The sequence below is a fragment of the Artemia franciscana genome, chromosome 13, assembly GCF_032884065.1.
Source record: "Artemia franciscana chromosome 13, ASM3288406v1, whole genome shotgun sequence".
NCBI lineage: Eukaryota > Metazoa > Arthropoda > Branchiopoda > Anostraca > Artemiidae > Artemia > Artemia franciscana.
This window is the reverse complement of record NC_088875.1, coordinates 19002779-19026333: the sequence shown is the minus strand read 5'-3', so window position 1 is coordinate 19026333 and position 23555 is coordinate 19002779. Positions and strand designations below refer to the sequence as shown.

The 23555-nt window shown below is 35.4% G+C and overlaps 1 protein-coding gene across 4 annotated transcripts in view; it reads left to right on the top strand.

Annotated features, from left to right (window-relative positions):
- Nucleotides 1-23555, top strand: part of LOC136034604 (uncharacterized) — a 130378-nt gene that overhangs the window by 11368 nt on the left and 95455 nt on the right. For all 4 annotated transcript variants that reach the window (XM_065715879.1, XM_065715878.1, XM_065715881.1 and 1 more), the window contains exons 2-6: nt 2346-2447; nt 8971-9149; nt 10875-11091; nt 13610-13801; nt 15510-16094. In XM_065715879.1, the coding sequence (XP_065571951.1) occupies nt 2346-2447; nt 8971-9149; nt 10875-11091; nt 13610-13801; nt 15510-16094 (1275 nt within the window). The remainder of the gene's footprint in view (nt 1-2345; nt 2448-8970; nt 9150-10874; nt 11092-13609; nt 13802-15509; nt 16095-23555) is intronic.

Sequence of the window (23555 nt, the reverse complement as noted above, 5' to 3'; positions counted from 1 at the left end):
AAAATCGTCATCTTGCAATTTGGAGTCACAACCTTTGCACTCATCAACACCTTTTTAGGCGAATGTCTTGGTCTTTTTTGGGCAACTGAGTTAGACGATCCTTTATTTTTCTTCATAACTCTACCGTTCTAATAGTGACAACAGTGCGCGCGCTAAGTTTGAAACCAAGCGTACACGTGGGCTAATTAAAACAAGGTCAAACAAAAAAGTCCTTAAATAACAAGATTGACCTTAAAAATGCGAGTTAGGGTAATACACCACTCTATAGTGTCGCTTGTTAGCAAAGCAGGTAAGCAGATTGACACTTATTTCCTCTGATTTTTGGATTACAATTGGTTAAGATAAGAAAACAGCGTTGCCAGATAAAAAAACCTTCCAAATATCCTTCCAAACATCAAATTTCATTAAGATCCGATCAACCGTTCGTAAGTTAAAAAACTTCATTTTTTCTATTTTTTTCGAAATAACCGGCCCTCCACTCCCCACCAGATGGTCAAATCGGGAAAATGACTATTTCTAATTTAATCTGGTCCGGTCCCTAATACGCCTGCCAAATTTCATCGTCCTAGCTTACCTGGAAGTGCCTAAAGTAGCAAAACCGGGACCGACAGACAGACCGACAGAATTTGCGATTGCTATATGTCACTTGGTTAATACCAAGTGCCACAAAAACTGACAACTAAACAGCGAATGAAAACGTGTTGGCGGAGTGGTATTGATCTCAGTAATACGGAGCGCAAGGTTCGAACTTAGCTGCAACAGCCCGCTGCGGGGCCAGGAATTTGATGAAATTATGCTATAGCGTCTCCATACTCGTCGAAAGAAGGAAAAGAGAACTGGTAACCAGTTCTCATTGCTTACCAGTTCTTTAATGCTCGAGTATATTCTACTCTGTTGAATCAGATGGCGCTTGGTAATAAATATCAAGAAAGTATGTTCTTTAATGGTGTTTGGACATTTTTAGTCATTCATTTCTCAGTGACATTTACGTAAGCATTTTAAATCAGCAATTATGCACACGAATATTAGATCACAGAAAAGCTTGACAGAAGCTTGTTCTTGGTTGGAATAATTTCCAAATTCCACAACATCCAAACCTTTATTTCACTTATCTTAACACGGTAGGTCGCTATCACAACTAAAAAAGAAAATAAGCTTTTTCAACTGAAAGTAAGGAGCAAAATTAAAACTCAAAATGAACAGGAGTTATTCCGAATATGAGGGGGTTGCCCCCTCCTCGATCCCTCGATCGTTACGCCAAAGTTTTTTAGTACTTTAAAAAGGTTCTTATTAAAACTCAGCAACCTTTGTAATTCAGTTATCGTTCTTAAAGTGTTAGGACAAAAAAAAACTTTAGCGTAAAGAGTCAGGTATTGAATAGGGGGCGAACCCTCTTACATACGGAATAATATCAGTTCGTTTAAATTTTAGCGTTGCTCCTTAATTCTCTTGAATAAACTTTTTTTTGAAATTTCTGATCGTTTTTCAATTAAGGCTGAGAAATCCCCCGCCCCTTCCGCTGGAAATACCCCTAAGAAAATTCCCCCAAAAATTTTCCATACATTTCCCACTAACAAACACAATAAGTCAACAATGTGCAAAGTCCATAGCTTACAGCCCTTCCCTCATGGGCTGTGGGGATTCATGAAATCCCTAGAGGCATAGTTATTGGATCTTTCAACTAATTTGAACCAGATTACTGTCTCAAAATTTTGATCAGATGACTTTGGGAAAAATGGGGCGTGGGAGGGAGGCTAGCTGCCCTCGAATATTTTGATCACTGTAAGAAGGAACTTTCATTCTTCGTTTGAATGAACCTTTTCCTCTTTTTCTGGGACCATTAATTCGATACAGTCACCTCTAGGGAAAAAAATGATAACTCGTCCGTGATCTTTCTTCTGACAAACAATTCAAAATTCCGTATTTTTGTAGATAGGAGCTTGAAGACTCTATAGTGAGATTCTTTGATATGCTGAATCTTATGGTTGGATTTCCACTAGATTCATTGACTCTTTGGGGTCGTTTCTCTCCTTTTTCAAAAATTAGGCAAATTTTTTAATCAGTATAAAAATCCAATTCTTTTGATATGTGAAATGTTACCACAATTCATTTTTTTAGGTTTCGGTTACTACTGGACTGAGTCACTCCTTACGTACAGTTCGTTACGGTGAACTGTTTGAAAACATCAGTTTGAAAAAGTTTTAGAAAAAAAATGTTGGTTAAGGGACACCAGAACAAGACTTCGCAAAAATTGGATCCTGCCAATTTTTCGTACTTTTTCCCCCTTTTTGCTACAGTATTAGATACTATAGTACTAAAATATTTTAATTATTTCGTTTTCATAGGTAACGGCTACATCACTCGATCAGACGACAAAAGGACTCTCGAAAGTTTACGAAATAAGTTTGACACACCCTAACAACGTCAAGCAGAACTATTTTGTAAAGGTACTGTTTGTTTTCTTAATAATGTACATGCAATTAGTATGTTTGAGGTATTAGTCCAGAATCAGACTAAAAAGTGCAAGTAACATAAGTAGAGCAGATAAAAAAAAGAGGAACTGGATATGATATGAGCAATCCCCTCCGCAATCCCTCGCTCTTTACGCTAAAGCTTTTAATTGTTTTAAAAAGTAGAATTGTGGCAAAGAGTCAAACTTTAACGTAAAGAACGAGGGATTGCGGAGGGGACAACCCATTTCATATACGGAGTAATTTCTGTTCGTTTGAAGTTTTAATGTCGCTCCTTACTTTCAGTTAAAAAAAACTAGTTTTTTTATGTAATTTCTGAACGTTTTTGAATTAATGCATGTTTGGTTTTGGCTCTCCACACATAAATTATTAAAATGAAATTTGCATATTAATTTCTTTTTTGGCTAAATGGCTTTGTCTTAGTTTTGATCAGTTGATTTTGAGAAAGAAGGGATGGGAAAGGAGGCCAAGTTGCCATGCAATTTTTGGTTACATAAAAAGGCAATATAAATTTTAATTATATTTTAATTTTAACTATAAATTATAAATTTTAATCTTTTTATTAGTAAAAAATATACGTAACTTAAGAATTAACTTACGTAACAAACTTTATATTCTTTAGGTTTGTAACGAGGGTTTGTACCCTCGTTAATACCTCGTTCTTTACACTAAATCGTAAGTTTTGTCCCAATTCTTTAAGAATGACCCCTGAATCAGAAAGGCCGCAGAATAAATAGTTGAAATTAATAAAAAATACTATAGCATAAAGAGCGAAGTATTTATCTCCTCCTAAATACCTCGCTCTTAATGCTAAAGTATTTTTAGAACCCCTCGTATGCGTAATAATCTCTGTTCGTTTTAAGTTTCAATGCTACTCTTTTCTTTCAATTGAACAAAACTTTTCCATATTTATTTTTTCATTGTTTTTTTTATAGTAATTTTAGAAAATCCTGCGCCCTTTTCATTGAATTTCTGTTCCTTCATGACATATTTCTCCAAGGAAAGATCCTCCCACATAGCTCCCTCACCTCAACCCCAAAACCAAAACCAAAAAAATCCCCTGAAAACGACTGTACACTTCCCAATAACCATTATTATATGTAAACACTGGTCGAAGTTTGTTACTTGCAGCCCCTCCCCCCGGGACTGTGTGGGAGTAAGTCATTCCCAAAGACATAGTTATTATGGTGTTTGACTATGCGGAACAAAATGGCTATCTCAAAATTTTGATCAGTTGACTTTGGAGAAAAATTGAGCGTGGGAGGGGGCCTAGGTGCCCTCCAATTTTTTTGGTCGCTTAAAAAGGGCACTAGAACTTTTCCTTTCCGTTAGAATGAGCCCTCTTGCAACACTCTAGAACCACTTGGTCGATACGATGACCCCTGGGGAAAAAAAAGCAAACAAATAAACACGCACCCGTGATTTGTCTTCTGGCAAAACATACGAAATTCCACATTTCTGTAGATAGGAGCTTGATAGGGTTCTCTTATACGCCAAATGCGATGGTGTGATTTTCGTTAAGATTATGTAACTTTTAGGGGGTGTTTTCCCCTATTTTCTAAAATAAGGCAATTTTTTTCAGGCTCGTAACTTTTGATGACAAATACTAAATTTGATGAAACTTATATATTTAAAATCAGCATGAAAATCTGATTCTTTTTATATATATTTTAGCATCAAAATTTCGTTTTTTAGAGTTTCGTTTACTATTGAGCCGGGTCGCTCCTTTCTACAGTTCGTTATCAGGAACTGTTTGATGAGTGTTCTTTGTAAAGTTTTGACTCTGTGATTGATTTAAACTTCATGGCAAAAAGCCAATTGAATTATGTTGATGGGACTGTGGAAATTTCTGCTTATCATTTATAATCTTCCTTCATTTTAGTTCTTCTATCCTTTTCAGTTTTTCTTTCTGATTTACTTTTCACCAGTGCTAGATAAAGGTGATTGAAGTGATTTAGCCTAATCGGGGCCCTCCTTTGGAAAGGCCCGGCGTTATCATCAAAATAAACTGTTTGGTAGTATAGCTAGATCTTGAGACTTATGAATTTCATAAACAATGTTTTTTTTACAAAAGTAAAGAGCGAAGTTAAAACATTTCACGGATGAAAACTGTTGTTTCACCCATTATGTAATAAATAGTTTCACCCATTATTAACATATGATTAAATAAAAAAAACAAGTTTTTTGAAATGAAAGTAAGGAGCGACATTAAAACTTTAAACGAACAGAAATTACTCCGTATACGAAAGGGGCTTTTCCTCCTCGACACCCCGCTCTTTACGCTAAAGTTTTTTATTGTTTTAAAAAGTAGAGTTGCGAGAAAGAATCAAACTTTAGCGCAAGGAGCGGGGTGTCGAGGAGGAAAAGCCCCTTTCATATACGGAATAATTTCTGTTCGTTTTAAGTTTTAATGTCGCTCCTTACTTTCATTTCAAAAAACTTGTTTTTTTATTTAATTTCTGAAAGTTTTTGAATTAATGCATGTCTAATTTTGGCTCTCCGTACATAAATTATTAAAATGAAATTTGCATGTTAATTCTTTTTTTGGCTAAATGGCACCCCCACCAACTAGGTGTTGGGGTGGCGCGAAGCGCCACCCCAACAGCTAGTAAGATATATAAGTCATATGTTGGAGAAGAGAATTGGAACCTTCTACTGTTCAATTACGAAGTTCCAGCTATTCTTGAGAGTTTCAGAGCTCGATCTTATTAGGCATTTTTATGCAATGTTTTAGAAAGAATCGTACACATAATTGCCCCTTGACGGAATTATCCCACATTAGCCATAATTGTGTTTAGGTGACGAAAATTAAAATATATGATACGAATTCAAACTCTCTCCAAATTTTGGAAAGATGAATAAAATGCACAATTTTTTTTTTTAACTAATTGGTAAAAGACTCGAAAATAACTGTCCCATAGTCTTTAATACAATAGTTCTCTGTTAACACTAAGTTCAAGTATGCACACTTTATTGAGATTGGGATTATCAAAAGACCGTATATACCTACACAAGCAACTACACTCTTTTAAGTTATTTTCACGGTTAACTATCCATCAGAATTTTTAAATTCCCTGGACCTCCTGGGAATCTCTAGCCGTACCAATAATACTGTTGCGAAATATTAACCCACCAAGGCTTTGAAACGGCACGCGAGTTGCCGTAAAAAAAATAATAATGGAAAACATAATAGAGGCAACAATCTTGACAGGGCCTTCCGAGGGTGAGGATGTTCCTATTCCTCACATTCCCATGATTCCAATGGATTTGCCTTTTCAATCTAAAAGATTGCAATTCCCAATTCGATTAGCATTTGCAATCACCATCAACAAAGCTCACGGGCAATCATTAGAAGAATGCGGTTTAGATCTTAATACGGATTGTGTTTCTCATGGACAATCATATGCCGCATGTTCTAGAGTCGGTAAACCGGACGATCTATTTATATGTACAGACAATGGGACTGCGAAGAATGTTATATATCCACAAGTTTTACGCAGTTAAAAATTAGCACCTTGCATACGTGTTGCTTGAGGGGAGGGGGGCTTAGACTTCCGGCTCAGAGATAAATTACCAAAAGAAAGCGTGTATTACAAGAGCAACGCGAAACCTGGCTTGCGGCTGAAAGAGAAAGTAAAAAAAGAATGCTTGTCTAGGAATTACCAGAGTATATAAGAGGAATTACCGGTTGTATATCCGCAAATGTTATGCAATTAAAAATTAGCACCTTGCACACGTGTTGCTGGGGCACGTTCCGGGAAAAAACTAAAAATAAAGAAGAAAAATAAAATAAAAAAGAAGAAAAACTATAAATAAAATAAAAAAGGTAAACAATTAAAAAAAAATAAAAATAAAAAATTTTAAAAATAAAAAAAAAATAAAAAAATAAAAAAAAGAAACTAAAAAAGAAAAAAAAAATCAAAATTCAAAAACCAGGGATTACAAGAATTCAAAAACCTTAAAAAAGAAAACCAAACTTTGAAGCTTAGTAGATATCATTGTTTGAAATTGGACTTGCTTTAATAATCAAATATCCTTGAAAAAACTGCAATAAAACACAAGTGACAATGAGAATCCATATATAGAAGCCTGCCGCGTGCTGTGCTGGGGACCCAGCTATATATATATATATATATATATATATATATATATATATATATATATATATATATATATATATATATATATATATATATATATATATATATATATATATATATATATATATATATATATATATGGAAAAACTGTTTGTTTTTCCAAGGGTAATCATGTCAAACCAAAGGTCATGGGAGATCGGGGGAGGGCCCATTCGAACGGGAATTGAAAATTCTATTGTTCTTTTCAAATGACAAAGAGGAATGGAGGGCAACCACTCTTCTTTTTCCCAAGATTGTACAATCAGAATTTTTAAATAGCCATTTTGTTTAGCATGGTGGAATGGTCCAAAATCCAGGCTTTTGGGGATGACAATTTGCCTGTTGGCCTTCATATAATATTTGCTTTCAGTCAAGCACTAATCAATTTAATGACGACACACGTGAAGGGGGTTTGTATTTTTGTTCGTTCACAGAGCTCAATTTTGCTTTTGACCTGTACCTATGTATAGGTTATCTGATATGCCGTTTGTATTTCTTCCTTGTTTTATTAATAACAGCGCTATCATAGGTCGTAAGAGTTATAATGGCGTTCGCTATTTTTGGGCTACTCTGGGCTATTTTTGGTTTAGTGTTAGCCAGTTTGGGTTATATTTTCAGCCGAATACCTGGCAACCATTCTCTATACTAGGAAAGCTGAGAAGGCTTTGATGCTGGGAAGGCAAAGTGCGGTAAAGAAAAAATTAAAAATCACTAGTTAAACCTACCATTAATGATATATAAAATGTGAACAGTATTGAAGATTTCTATTGAAGAATAGTCAGGCGAAAGTAACTCAAAGGAGTGTAGTTTCTTGTGTAGGTATATACGGTCTTTTGATAATCCCAACCTCAATAAAGTGTGCATACTTTAACTTTGTGTTAACAAAGAGCTATTGCATTAAAGACTATGGGACAGTTATTTTTGAGTCTTTTACCATTTAGTTAAAAAAAAATTGTGCATTTTATTCCTCTTTCTGAAATTTGGAGAGAGTTTGAATTCGTATCATAGATTTAATTTCTGTCACCTAAACACAATTATAGCTAATGTAGGATAATTACGTCGAGGTACAATTATGTGTATGATTCCTTCTAAAACACTGCTAAAAAATGCATAATATGATCAAGCTCCAAAACTTTCAAGAAAAGTTTGAACTTCGTGATTGGACAGTAGAAGGTTCCAATTCTCTTCTCCAACATAGGACTTATATATTTTTCTAACAAGGAGTTAAGTATATGAAATTCATTGCTGGCCCTTTCTTTCAGGGAAACATTTTTTCATGAAAGCTTGTTTATTTTCATACAACATTTTGGGACCGAATCTGGAAAAATCAATTCTAGTTTGTTTCATATTTTTTGCTAGAACTTGCAGTCTTTTTGCATGAAAAATTGTTTATCTTAAGCAAGATACTAAGACAATTATTTCCCCCTTTTTAATTCTCAGTTTTTTTTAAAGTAAGAATTATGTCAGAATCACAAGGGAGTTTCCCACCATTTATAAAATCGTCTATTTCTCTCCTGTTCTCTTTATCCCTTTTAGGGACCATGTTCTATAAGCTGTAGCCTTTGAAGCGTCATAGTCTCACCATTAGATTTGATAAGTGTGAAATATCGAAAGCTCCGAAACACCATCCTCTAAAGATTATAACCGAACAAAAGCAAGATACGAAACAATATATTATAACCTTGAGGATGTGGAGATGGAACTAGTGAATGATTCCTAACAAGTGGTGGTGATCAACTGTCTATTTTTTTTTACTTCGGATTTCACCATTGGAGAGGTTTTTTTTTATTTTTGCGAAGTATTTTTTGGCAAAAATATTTAATATTACGAGACGGAATATAACTAAAAAAATTCTATTAAGTAATCCGTTATTATTTAGGTGGGTAGAATATATGCAGATTCTTTTTTGCCACAGGATCTAAGGGCTTTATTAGACCATCAAAGAATAAATTGGAAAATAGGAGGCGGGTAGGAGTTATCCCCATCAGAGCACTACCGTACTGTATAATTATTAATCTTAATAATGAGATCTGAAAAAAAGAAATAGGACCATTTTTGTGTCTGAAGTAATCTAGGGTGTTTTTCTCCGCTTTAATTAATTGCAGCAAACAAAAAAATGGTTTGCATTAATGTTTCACTGCCATGAAATGAAACAAGCCCTAAAATCTTCGGATAATTTTTATTATTATTTTGAAACTAAATTTGTGATTGCCATCACTAAAATTTGACGATTTTTGTTTTGGCATTAGTAGTATCATTCTTTCAAGTGTGACATTAAACGTCGCGCAACTTATTTCGTTTGACCGAGTGCTATTATATATTACCTAAATGTATTACCTTAAATCAAATATTTTTTATAGATAATTCCCATAAATAGGAAGAGTGGCAATGAGTCACAAATGCCCACCTTAGAGGAAAGAGAGCTGATGTTCTATCGGGACATATTACCAGGAATTTACAATTTGATCAAACAGAAGGAGCAACATGAGGATATTTATATCCCTGTACCAAAGATATTCTATGGAAAATCATATAAAGGGTAAATTATGTCTACAATCATGTCTTTAAATATAAAACAAATGTTATTACATCATGTTAGTAACACTGCTATCTTTAAAAGTCCATTTTACCAAGTCCACTATTCTAATGTTTTTGTTGTTTTTTTTTTATACTAAAGCATCGAAGCTCTTGATTGACTCTTTATTTTGCAAGGGTACTCTCTAACATCAAGTATTAGTTCCAGGAACATGATGAATTTGCTTCTTATTGAACACTAGGCTTTTGTTTGGAAGTCAATTTTACTACGTTTCTATATTTATTTGTTTACATGCATATATCTCTGTGTATGATTTACTCCTAAGCTAAGGTGCCGATCATTATGAATTTTTTGAATATATATTCTAGCAAAACAGAGAGTAGCATTTGCACATCATTTCTTTCATCAGCAATACCCTTTTGAGGGAGGGCCCTGGAAAGAAGACCATAAGTTTTAAATCGCTTAGAGTTTGGCAAATATCATGTACTGCAAATATAATGCGAACTCTGCATTAGCCATTTTAAAACCATAAAGAAAGTTAACTGTAAAGACTAGAGAAAAAATTAATAAAATCTTTGGCAAAAATGCCCAAAATATTACCCATAAAAAGTTCCTTTGCAAAAAATCCACCTTATACCAGAGTTAAAACTTAGTGGCGAATAAAAAGATGAGAAACACGCACTTTTTTCCGTAAGCTACGCTATTCTTGAGCTCTGCCATCCAGAATTACACCTGACACTGAATTCACGCGAAGAGTTATTGCAAACACAGAGTAAATAATTTTAAACCATTAAAGAAAATGGCAATGAATATTGAAAAAAATTCAATGAAAACTTCGTCAAAATGCCAAAGATATAGACATTGGAATCCCCCCCCCCCTAAAAAACAACAACGTATTTTTAAAGCGATGTGCGAGAGACGAAGGCCCATATCTGACGCCAAGGAACTGAAGGACGTTTCTGAGGATCGAAGGCCCAAGTTTCTGGCTCTAGCGAGTAAAGCTTGTGGTGAAAAACGACGAAAAACCGAAAAATCGTTTTTTATGTAATCCTATAGGTCTACGAAATGATAACTTTTATTGTTTTGTACATCAGTTATCTTTTTTAATTGTGCATGAAATCTGTCTTTGGCACATCTCTGTGTACTTCCATACAAGAGAGGTGTGAATGAAGCTAAGGCCTCGCGGGGCCAAAGACCAAAGCTGTCAAAAAAGCGAGTTTGGTTAGGTAGCATATACCGAGAAGTGAGTCTGTATTTTGGCTGGTTCATTCGAAAATGACCTGAAGGACATTCTCCTCAAGACAATTTGTAAGTTAAAATTCAAACGCAGATATGAACCTTTCTTTTTGACTTGGTCAATCTAATTTCTAAACGAAGCGTTCCCGATTTCGAAAATTATCTATAATTACATAAATTGGTTGATACTCTAATTGAAGTAGCATAACTTCTAACTCTGTCTTTTTTACTACAGTTGATACAACTGACGCAATTCAAAATTTTATATTTTTTAGGACGGCATGAACGTTCTTGATGCCATTTTGGGCATTAAACCGGATATAACTGAGATTTAGTAACTACATGAAACAGCTAAACTATTTCATTTTAATGTTATATTTGGATAGATTTTTCCTATTATCTATGATTCATATATTCCGCTATTTTCTATGACTTGTCACTTTTTGAACTGGGAGACTTAGTAGAAAGTTATTTGAATATATCCTTTGGTAGAAACGAACAACCCGAGGAAGCTCTTATTGTACTAAACGATGTGAAAACATCGGAAGAAGATGCTGAATCAACCAATCAAAATATCGAACAGATCGTTAACGCCATTGCCGTTTATCATGCAGCTGCCTCAGCTTACATTAGGACTAAAAACATCCTCCCTAAGGAACAAGAATGGCTAACAACAAGAAGTGATGGCTTTTTGAACGATCTAATGAAGGTAAGTTTTTTTTATGATGCTATATCTAATAAAATAAGATAAATTATTAAAATTCTAGTTAATAAATAATTTGATAATAAATTATTTAATAATTCGGTAAAATATTGTATCTCCCCCTTCTGACCTGTGTCCTAAGTCAAAATTGGATATGAAATCGGTCCCTTCCCCAGCGCTCCATGGAAGTACAAATCGAGCCCCATACACAATATCATGATAAGCAGAGCACATTTAGTGACTTTTGCTTAACCTCACTTATTCAGGATGAATGTATTCTAAGTTCAAGAGGAACTTTTACTATAAAATCGTTTTGGCGGTCGAAGCCAAGAAACTTCTGTTCCTCTCATCCCCCATCTAGTAAACACAAAATTTGAATTTCCTGATCATTTTACATCAACACGAAAAACCAAAATTAGAACAACCTAAAAGCTTCAAATCGATCCCCCCCCCTCCCTTTCAAATGTTATTGCAGAAATGCTATTTATACGGTGTGACAACACAATATGTCATTTAATTTGCCTCGTTGATTAACCGTGAATACATTATAAATTCGATACTGCAAAGACGTTCACGTGGAATGGAGACAAAACCGTTCCCTCATTCTCTCCCTCCTTGTAGGCTGAAATCCCCCCCTTCATACTCCCTGGTAGGCTTAACGTGGTCCCACAAGCTTTTCGAGATATTGCAGATATTTCTTTTCAATATCCTAGCAGCACATAGCGTTTTTTTTTGTATTGACCTTGCTATCATAGAGTTGCATAGGGATTTATAGTGCAAAAAAATTTAGGTAGATCAGATAGAAAACAATTACAGACCATCCCTCTTATCATTATCTGAAAGTTTCCCCTGCATCTTACAAGTCTTTCCAAAGATATTGCAGATGGGGTATTTTAATAACCTGGAGGCTCGTAGTATCTTTTAATTCCCCTCCCACCCCAAAATTCAATTTTTAGGTCAACCTTTCCTACCCCACACTCTTTGAAAGTTTCAAAGCAATCCCCCAAGCCGTTCCCGATATACTGCAGATGACGTATTTTGAAAAATTGGGCGTACACAACGTTTTTTGAATTATTCTTGTTTGCGAGTCGTATCACGAGCATCCTCTAGGAGAACTCTGAGAATTCTTGGGCATGAATGATACCTAAGAAATCCAAGCTGATTGGACAACAAAATCCTATCTGAAACAACTAAGACCTCATCTAAAGACTATCTTGAACAATGGGTAATTTACATAATTTAGAGTTATTACCCGAAGAGCTCTAGGTGGTTATTTTGACCTGGAGGGCACGATATTCTAAGCAAAAGGACTATCTCAGATTTTTCATCTAATTTTGTCGTCTATTTGATTATATTTAAATTTTTTCTAATCTAAGATTATCATGGTTATAGCGGTAGCTGCAACCTAGTAAAGAACTAACCACAGTCTGTAGTAACCAAAAATAAAAAAATGTGTTTTGAAAAAAAATGACAAGTGAGAAAAGGTTGGAAAATTGAACATAAGTCCACGAAGTAATTATTTGAGGCTTCTACGAGTATTTTTATGAAGAAATTAGTCATAAAATTGATGCCAAAACGGAAGTATGTATAAGAAATTATGCCACTTGATTCACAAGTACGAAATCTGAACTACAAGATGAAAATAATGAATAAATAATATTTACATAGTTGAGTAAGTTTTTGTTTATGCAAAGCTTAGAATGTATTTCTATAAAAAAAATAACCAGAAGCATCAAGAGACACGGCATAATAAGTATGTACAATTAATGGAATAGCGCATATGAAACTTGAACGAGATCTCTCGTTTATTGCCTTGGGTAAATTTGTTGTAGAATATTTAAGGTGACGATAAACTAGTTCTTATATCTCTTTACTTGTGAAGAGCTATTTGGAAATTCAGAAGATATCTGTGATGTAAGTTCGAAACGAATTGTCACTTTCGTAAATATTATTGATTGCCTTGTCCAAATTACCCTAGATCGAGGATCAGTTGTTCAATCTGTCAGTCGTTTGGACCAGTGCATTCCCGTTTGTTAGTTGATGGCACATCGATCTATGGGCTTCCAAAAAACGGCATCTAAATTTTACATTCTTCATAGCAACCTATGAAAAGACGTAGATACTTTCATACCTGTTTAATATGTAATGAGTTTGACTCTAACGGGAACTGTTGCTAATGGCTGTTGGTTAGTATCTCTGACAAAAATGAACCTACTTGATCAGGTATGTCGTCAGACTCCATGGGAAATCGAAAAAATATTCAGTAAAGAGAAATAAGATTTGATTATTTCATTTTTAGAAAGATAATTTTTATCTCTACACAATGTTTTCCTCAGAATACGTGATTTTTCTCGTGCAAAATGACACCCAAACAGAGCAAACTAATAAAGGCTCCTAGTAAGTATGTGATTTTCCTTGCAACAGAAAGAATTGTTATCTATTATGTGGAAATGAACAGGGAAATGGAAAAATCTATATTTAGGTTCGCTATTGGTTATACTGAAATTCAAAGTATTACTTTCAGGTTCTCCCCAACCGTATTAAGTTGATCCGCCATCTTGGAATGTCAGATGTTGCTGATAAGCTTACCATTCTTCTTCCATACGCTACAGAGATCGTGACTATCAAACCGAATGATGATGAAAATTCATTACAAACTATATTGTTTGGAGACCTTCAAATTTCAAATATCCTCTTCAAGCGCAAAGACACCAAGGTAAATTTGCTTAACTTCTCAAATGATTTGAATTTATTTTACATTAAATTATTAAAAATAAATTAAATATATGTAAAACATATTGAATAGTTTATGTATAAAATATTTATAACTTTTTCAGTTTGGATTTAATATGTAAACGTGTTTGTAAGATATCAATTTCGATACATATCGATGATAACGTGCCAAAAGTTTGAATGTTAAATATCTTATTATATGGCTTCGCTCACTGAGATTTTTGCTAAATTTCATTTTGTAACTGACTTAATGAAGAACATTTGAATCCCTTTTTATTTCTGTGTGATCAATGTTTTAGTCAGGCAGTTACTTGACTTAGATAATTAGCAGAACCAGGGTTAGATTAAAGAATGTTTCTCTTCAACTCTTTCAAACTCCATTCAAAAAACATTTAAATGGTTTTACCTTTCTAGACTTCCAAACCAAATTGAGCAAATAGGAGGGTTCATTGGGAACAAGGGGGCTAGCTGTTTCTTGTTAATTTTTAAATATTAAACAAAATTATGCATCAACTATAGTATATGTTTCATACACTTATTTCTTATATATTATTGTCTTATTTATATTATTGTCTTATTTTCTCACCGTATGGTTGTTTTACCACCCATAAGAAGCTTCAGCTATGAGCTACAAAGGAAGAACGCCCTTCAGAATATTTTTTAGTGATGTAAACTTTGATACGCATGTTTTTGTTTAACATATTTTCGAATCAGATTCTGTTAATGTCCTGATATCTATTTCCTAGAAAACTCCTCGTCCTCTCAGGCAATCTCCTTGGTATCACTATCTCGAGTGATCTGAAGTGGGAGGTCCACGTTACTAACATCACAAAGCAAGCTAATTTGGCACTTTCTACGCTTAAATTTTTCTTCGAGTTTTCTTGCGCTGCATTCCACCTTTTAAGAATTTGTATAAGTTTCATTCGCCCTCTTCTTGAATATTCTTGTCCGGTTGGGCATTTTTGGTTAACTACTTCCCAATCTTATTCAATTGAGTTAGTCCAGAAGCGAGCATTAAGAATTATCTATGGTCAAGGTAGCTCCCATATCACTCTCTTCTTAAGCATTTCCAGTTCACCACCCTATCAGAGAGAACCCTCCTGTGCACCCGGTTTGGCAATAAAGCCATGACAAACCCCCGTTTCCAAGATTTATTCCCCCACCCTTTCAACCTTTAAGATCCCGACCTATAAGACCCAATTCCCAGAAAGTTCTCACACATACCTCTCCCACAAATCCACGAGAGATACAGGAAGATTTTTATTCCTGCATGTGTGAACATTATTAATCAGTGAATTTGTTGCATGGAAGTATTGTTGATTTGGTGTATTGACTCAGTTTTTTAGTTGATGATTGTTTTTTTAATCTGACAAGTGTCTTTATGACACTGTGTGTCTGTGTTTTTCCCCTTTTTTTTATTTGACAAGTTTTATTTGACTGTAACACCTGATGTAAAACGCTAATTCGGTGCCACGCGCTGTGAAAGTCGTTTTTAAAATAAAAGTCTCTCTCTCTCTCTCTCTCTCTCTCTCCCTCTCTCTCTCTCTCTCTCTCTCTCTCTCTCTCTCTCTCTCTCTCTCTCTCTCTCTCTCTCTCTCTCTCTCTCTCTCTCTCTCTCTCTCTCTCTCCCACGCCTAATTTTGTCATATTTAATAATTACGTTAATATTAAGTTAGTATATTTGATTTCAGGCTAGCAAGTTAATATCATCTCGCTGGCAGTCCATAGGCCTTGGTCATCCGTCATACGACCTGCTGCATTACTTATTTGTCAATGCACCGACTGATTTCCTGAGAAGTAATTTATCGTCAGTTATAGGGCTGTATTGGCAAACATACAATGCAACGCTTTCCAAATTTGGTTACAATCTTGAAAAAGAAAATAGCACTTTCAAAGAATTTGCAAAAGAATGGAATAAGAATGCCATATATGGAACAATTTTGGCATTATTAACGATCCCCCTATCAGAAGCTAAAGAGGAAGAATTAGCTGAAGCTGTTAGTTCAAAGAACCTTAGTGTAGAGCTGAAAGAAACTTTACTGAAAAAACTTGAGGTTTTGAAATTTTGTAATGAAGAAGGTGTAATTGACGCCGCTTTGAAACACCACTGCCCTTCTGCTCTGCCTTTAACTCTACCAGAGTATTTTTGGAATGAATTATTTGCTATAAATGGTACAATATCTGTCTCTAAGAAAATGGAACAAATACTTGACGGTTCTTTAAAGTCTGATGGAAAAGATGGCTATTATATTGATATAGACGGGATTGAAATCAAGGTAAGAAAGAGGTTTATTTTGATAGTTTTGTTAGGCTTTCTGGGAACCGCGTCTTGACTAGCATCAGGAGCATTGAAGAATAACGAGTTTACGGAATGGATGAATGACTTTAATCATCCAGTTTAAAGATAAATAATCACAAAAGGATTCATACAAAGAAAAGAACAGGTAAAGGAAACAAACACTAGAAAAAGGCACTAATAAAGAAAAATAAATGAAGGCGTATTCCGTACCAGATTGTGCGGAACCGTCTGAATCATGTTCTGCGTAGCCAGGTATGAGACTGGAACACAATTCTTTCCGTTTATCACAGAATTACTTCTCTAAGGGGGCAAACATGACATAAACTGTAAAAAGTGGTTAAAGTAAAACCAGAGTCGCGTTTTCTGTATCCTACAATAAAGGCCCAAAAGAAGAAAAGGTCCAAGGAAGATTTAAAAATTCTATTTTTTCACTGGTTGTAAATGGAATGAATTATTTGCTATAACTGGCACAATATCTGCCTATAAGAAAATAGAAGGAATGCTTGGTGGCTCTTTTAAGTCTGATGGAAAAGATGGCTTTTATACTGATATAGATGGGATTGGAATCAAGGTAAGAAAAAGGTTTATTTTGACAGTTTCGTTATGCTTTCTGGAATCCACATTTTTACTAGGATCAATAACGTTGAAGAATAACGGGTTTACGGAATGTGATTATATTAGAAAGTTTGTGACAATCTTAAAAAGTTCGCCCTTGGTAGTAAAATCAGCTTTTAAAATAAACACAATACAATTTTCTTTTTAATACTGAAAAATACTTCTGGAACAGTAGATTCTAGTAGTGACGCCATAGGCACTTTCGCAGGAGCCCTATCTCTGGATTCCACGGGAGCCTTGATTTTTGCGAGAGCCCTATACCGTCATTCCAACGACAGCCAACAGTTGCATGTTAAATCATAGGGGATGTTTTCTAAGAGATGTAGATTCATGGAATCCACGACACAAATATCCATGGATTCCACGACAGCCCTTGTTTTAAACGTATTCCTATCCCGTCACTCCGACGACAATCAACAGGTGCATGTTACGTAATTGAAGTTGAGGGTTACGCAATCTTACGTGACTTAGAATGTTTATTGAGAGTGACGTATTCTTGCGTGACAAGCTAGACTTCATGGGCCCGTGGTAAAAGATCCGCTCGCAACTAAGGTGGGCACACGCGTGGATGCTACGTAATGACGGTGCACAAGTGGGTGTTACGTAATTACAGCGCACACTTGGGTGTTAAGTAATGGCGGTGAACACGTGGGGTTTTACGTAATGGTGTTGCGCACGTGGGATGTGACGCAATCTTACATGTGGATGTTACATAAAGATGGGGCACACATATGGGTGTTACGTAATGACAGTGCACAGGTAGAATGTTACATAATGACAACAGACAAGAGGGATGTTACGTAATGACCGTGCACAAATCGGTGTTACATAATAGTTTACGAGATTTTTTTCTTCGGGATTTCTTTTTTTCAAAGTGTTTTTTTTCAAGGAAGATTTATATTCTGATGATTTTTGTATTCATTAGGATTCGAAAGGGTCATCTTCGTCCAGTGGAACTGCGCCCTAGACAGCTGCACCATCAATCTATTTCTAATATTATGATTCAGGTAATAAATTCTATAAAATAGCCAATTCCACAAGTGGATAATCCCCAGGTCCCACTCACTAGAATGATTACGCTATTGATTACGTGTTTCCTATAACTGCGATAATTGAGATGCAGAGGGGAAACAAGATTGCTTGAGTTTGGTTATATGTGAAGCGCAACTGCTTGCTCAGTGATGCCTTAGAAAGGTATTATAAACCAAGACAAACGATTCTTCACTTCTTATCGTTATGATCTTAGAATTTTGGAGGGTCCTTCTTAGAGAATTTCTAGAGATGTTTTCATTCAGAATGATATAAACTTGTTCAAGACACAAGAAAATACTCCTTCTTAGAGAGTGTTTAGACCTGTTTTCTTGGAGAACGATCTACGTTTGCTCAAAATATAGGGAAATGGGGGCACAAAAAATGTGACTTAGTTTTGTATTTTGTTCTTTTTTTCTTGGAATTATTTTCTCTCCATTCCCAGCCTGTGACATTCAATGGTTAGCCCAGCCCCTAGTGAGTAATTCCAATGGGAGGCCTAGCAACCAATTCCGGAGTGGGGGTTGTTATTAGAGGTAAATTTAAGCCAAATTAAAAGCTATTTCTTAGATGTTTTAATGGAAATGCTACATTCCTTTTAGTCATGGCTATGCATATTCACGCCTAAGTGATAATTTGTGGCTGAGTCATCCCCTAGCGATCATTCACATCCCTCCGAACATCCAATTCCACCGGGGGCCTAGAAAGCCAATTCCAATGGGGACCTACCTAGCAATTCCAGCAGGCCCCCTAACATCCAATTCCATCGGGTCCCTAGCAACCAATTCCACCGGGAGATGGCTAATTTCAGTGCCAGCGCTTATCAAAAAAGTTTCGTTTCTCTTTTTGAGGCAACCGGAAACGATGATAGAAAGGGATGCTTATTCTAACCAGAATTGAATCTACCGACACGGTAAAAAGCTCTTGATTGATTTTTGACCATTCATGACGGTGTAGAGGTGCTGAAAGACCAAAAGATGTACTTTGATGACCAAAACATGACAAAGTGATTGAGCAGGCTATGGGATGAGGATCAGAAAATTGATAATCATACATGACCCTTACTTAATGGCTTTCAATTCACTCGATACTGCAACATGAACCAAGTTGGAAGTTCGCAAGGACCTATAACGTACGTAAAATCACACGTTGAATGCAAACAATCAAGAAATCTCTCTATATACCCTTGACTAGTGTTGTACAAGGCGATGCTTGAAAATTTGGCTACGTTCACCTGAAGACCCACCAAGAATTAGAAAAGCCCTTTTTGACAATTTTTTCAAGCTTCATCTGAATTATCTAATCATATGAAGCGTTAAAATTAATTTCTGTGTTACCGTTTACTTTGTAGGACATCCCATACCTTTAAAAACCAATGCGCTACCATACGACATTGCTGCCTCTGACACTGGAGTTTAATATGAGTATGGTTTTTCGAATCAATTGACTATATCAGAATTTTCATAAAAAAAGCTTTTTGGCCTTCTTTTGGCTAGAATTGTTGTTATGCGCTGGGAAATGACTGAAAACGCGACTTTACTGTGGGAAAGTCTTTTTGGCTAGATTAATGTCTGTTTTAACCCTTTCAATTTGTAGGACTACCTGTACCTTTAGAAACCAATGTACCACCGCAAGGCATTACTGCCTCTGAAACAAGAGGCTCATGTGCATATACTTTTATCGGTAATTCTAAGTCAATTGACCATCTTAGAGTTTTTAAACAATAGCTTTATGGACTTTTTTTGGCTAGAATTGTTGTTTCCAACAAGAACTGCTTGAAAACCTCGCTTTTCTGTGGGACAGTCTTTTTGGCCAAGTTATGTTAGATGAAGTCAAGTTCCATTAACAAAATCAGTTTCACGAGGGGAAAATCAATGTACAAGTTTCACGAATAAACAATTAGCTCGCAACAAGTTCCACGAACAAAAATAAGCCTGTGACAAGTTTCATGAATAAAATTAGTTTTACTTTGCGAAAAATCAAAGTACACGTTTCACAAAGAGAAAAATCAACATGCAACAAGTTTTTAGAGCACAAATTAGCATTCAACAAGTTCCACGAGCAAAAATCAGCATGTAACAATCTCCTTGAACAAAATCAGTTTCAAGAGGACGAAAAAATCAGTGTATAAGTTTCATGAAGAGAAAAGTCAACATATAACAAGTCTCGCGAACAAAAATCCGGACACAACGAGTTCAATGCAGAAAATAAGTTTCACGAGGTGAAAAATCAATGTAGAAAATTTTATGAACAGAAGAAGCAACATGCAACCTTTTTCACACATAAAAATCAGCACACAACAAGTTCCATGAACAAAAATCAGTATGCAACAAGTTCTATGAACAAAATAAGTTTCACGATGAGAAAAAAACATGCAACTACTGACACGAACAAAAAACAGCACCCAACTTGTTCCACGAATAAAATCAGCACGCACTAGGTTCCATGAACAAAATTAGTTTCGTGAGGAGAGAAATAATGTACAAGTTTCACGATTAATTACAGTTTCACGAGAAGAAAAATCAATATGGAAGTTTCACGAACAAAAAATGAACATGCAACATGTTTCACGAACAAAAATCAGAACGCAACATGTTCCAGAGACAATAATCAACATACAACAAGTTCCATTAACAAAATCAGTTTATGCGCGGAGAGAAATTCCATCTACAAGTTTCACGATGAGTAAAAACATACATGCAACAAGCTCTACGATGAAAAATCACCACGCAACAGGTTCCAGGAACAATAAACAACACGGAACAAATTTCACTGACAAAATTAGTTCCACGAGGAGAGAATATCAATGTACAAGCGTCCAGAAGAAAAAAACCAACATGCAATATGTTTCACAAACAAAAATCAGAACGCAGCAGGTTCCAAGAACAATAATCAACGCGAAACAAGTTTCACTAACAAAATTGGTTTCACAAGGAGAGAAAATTAATTTACAAGTTTCACGCAGAGAAAAATCAACAAATAACAAGTTTCACGGAAATAATCAGCACGCAATAGTTTCCACAAAAAAATTGGCACGCAACGAGTTCCATGAACAAAATCAGTTTCGACAGGAAAAAAATCAATCTACAAGTTTCACTTAGAGAAAAATCCACTTTAAACAAATTTCACGAACAAAAATCAAGACGCAGCAAGTTCCACGAACAAAAAAAATAGCATGCAATGACTTCAATGAACAAAATAAGTTTCACAAGGTGAAAACTATGTACAAGTTTTACGAAGAGAAAAATCAACATGAAATAAGTTTCACGAACAAAAATCAGCTCGTAACAAGTTTCATGAACAAATATCAGCATACAGCAAGTTCAATGAACCAAATCAGTTTCACGATGAGAAAAATCAACGCATAAGTTTCACAAAGGGAAAAATGAACATTCAACTGGTTTCACGAGCAAAAATCAGCACACAACAAGTTCCACGAACAAAAATCAGCACGCAACAAGTTCCATAACAAATTCGTTTCACGAGGAGAGAAATCATTGTACAAGTGTTACGAAGAGAAAAATCAGCCTGCAACAAGTTTCACGAACAACAATCTGTACGCAATAAGTTCCACGAAGAAAAATCAGCACACTAAAAGTTTCATGAACAAAATCAGTGAAGAAAAATCAGTTACAAGTTTCAGAATTAGTAAAATATATATGCACGAAGTTTCACGAACAAAAAATATCAGCACGCAATAAGTTATATGAACAGAAAATCAACACGTTAAAAGGACCATGAACAAAATCAATCTCACGAGGAGAACAATCAATGTACAAGTTTCGATAAGAGAAAAAATCATAATTCAAGAAAATTAAGAACGGAAATCAGCACGCAAAATGTTCTATGAACGAAATTTCAACACGCAACAAGTTTCATGAACAAAATGTGTTTCAAGAAGAGAAAAATCAATGTACAAGTTTCACGAAGAGAAAAACCAATATGTAACAATTTTCACGAACAAAAATCACCTTGCAACAAGCTTCACGGACAAAATCAGCACACTAAAAGTTTCATGAACAAAATCAGTGGCAAGAGTAGGAAAATCGATGTTCACGTTTTACGGAGAGGAAAATCAACATGCAAAAGCTTTCACGAACAAAAATTCACACGCAACAAGTTCCACGAATAAAAATCAGCATGCAACAAATTCCATGGACAAAATCTGTTTAATGAGGATAAAAACCAATGAACAAGTTTCATGATAGGAAAAGTTAACATGCAACAAGCTTCACGAACAAAAATCAGCACGCAACAAGTTTCACGAACGAAATCAGTGCGCAACAATTTCCTTGAACAGAATCAGTACACAATAAGTTCCACGAGCAAAATCAATATACAAGCTTGACGAAGAGAAAAATCAACATGCAACAAGTTTCACTGAGAGAAAAATCAGCATTCAACAAGTTTCATAAAGAAAAATCAGCACACAAAAATTTCAAACGAAAACAATGGTTATTTTTAGTTTCTAAATTTATTTGAGGGGAAAAAGTTGAAAACCCTGATGTGTGATAACTTGTGCCAGAAAGCTGCCATCGGGAGTGGTACATTGTGCTACGCTTGTCTCAAATGCTAGGATTCATCAGAAGAAACGATAATAGGGATTTTTTTATTAAGTTTAAATGGTTGATTCCTATGGTTGAATATTTTTGCATGAAAATGCTCAAAAAAATGTCATATGTATGATAATGCTTGGTAGAAGGTGTCGTTCAGCCATAGATAACCACGGAGGCTTCTGGATACAAAACCTTGGAATCAATAGTACTTGGAGCGGAACTGTAGAATTGGAGTGCAAAAGTGGGAATCCGGAACTGACGCAACCGGAGCCAGATTTGGAGTTGGGATCCAAGGGGCATAGTGGGGACAGTAATCGATGAACTGGGATGGAACCCAGCAGAACCGAAGGTGGAACCGTTGTAACCGGGGTCAGAAGCGGGGGAAGCGGAATTGGATATCACTTTATTAAAAAAAATCAAATAATGTCTTAAGAACGACAAGGGGTGACAGAGGGGCAGTAACACTGTATGGTGGCACATTAGTTTCTAAAGGTGCAGGTAGTCGAACAAAATAAACAGTTAAAATAGATATTTATTTTGTCCGAAAAGATTGTCCCACAGCGAAGTGGCATTTTAGTCAATTCGTGGTGAGAAATAACGATTACAGCTAAAAGAATGCCAAAAAGCTATTGTGTGAAAATTCTCAGATAGTCAATTGATTTAGAATTATCGAAAAAACTTTACTTGCATTGAGCCTCCAGTTTCAGAGGCAGTGATGCCGAACGGTGGTACATTGGCTTCTATAGGTTCAGGTAGTGCTTCAAAATAAACGGTTAACATAGAAACTTATATAAGCCAAAAAGATTGTACCACAGCAAAGCGGCGTTTTCAGTCATTTCGTGATGCAAAACAACAATTTTAGGCAAAAGAAGGCCAAAAAGCTATTGTGTGAAAATTCTGAGATAGTCAACGGATTTAGAATTACCGAAAAAATATACGCAGACTGAGCCTCCAGTTTCAGAGGCAGTAATGCCGTACGGTGGTGCATTGGTTTTTAAAGGAGCAGGTAGTAAACGGTTAACATAGACATTTATTTTAGCTAAAAGTCTGTCCCCCAGCGAAGCATTGTTTATAATCATTTTGTGGTGGAAAACAACAATTCTAGCCAAAGAAAGGCCAAAAAATTATTGTTTGAAAATTTTTAGATAGTCAATTGATTCAAAGAACTTTGCTCATATTGAATCCCAGTTTCAGAGACAGTAATGCCGTATGGTAGCGCATTCGTTTTTAAAGGTATG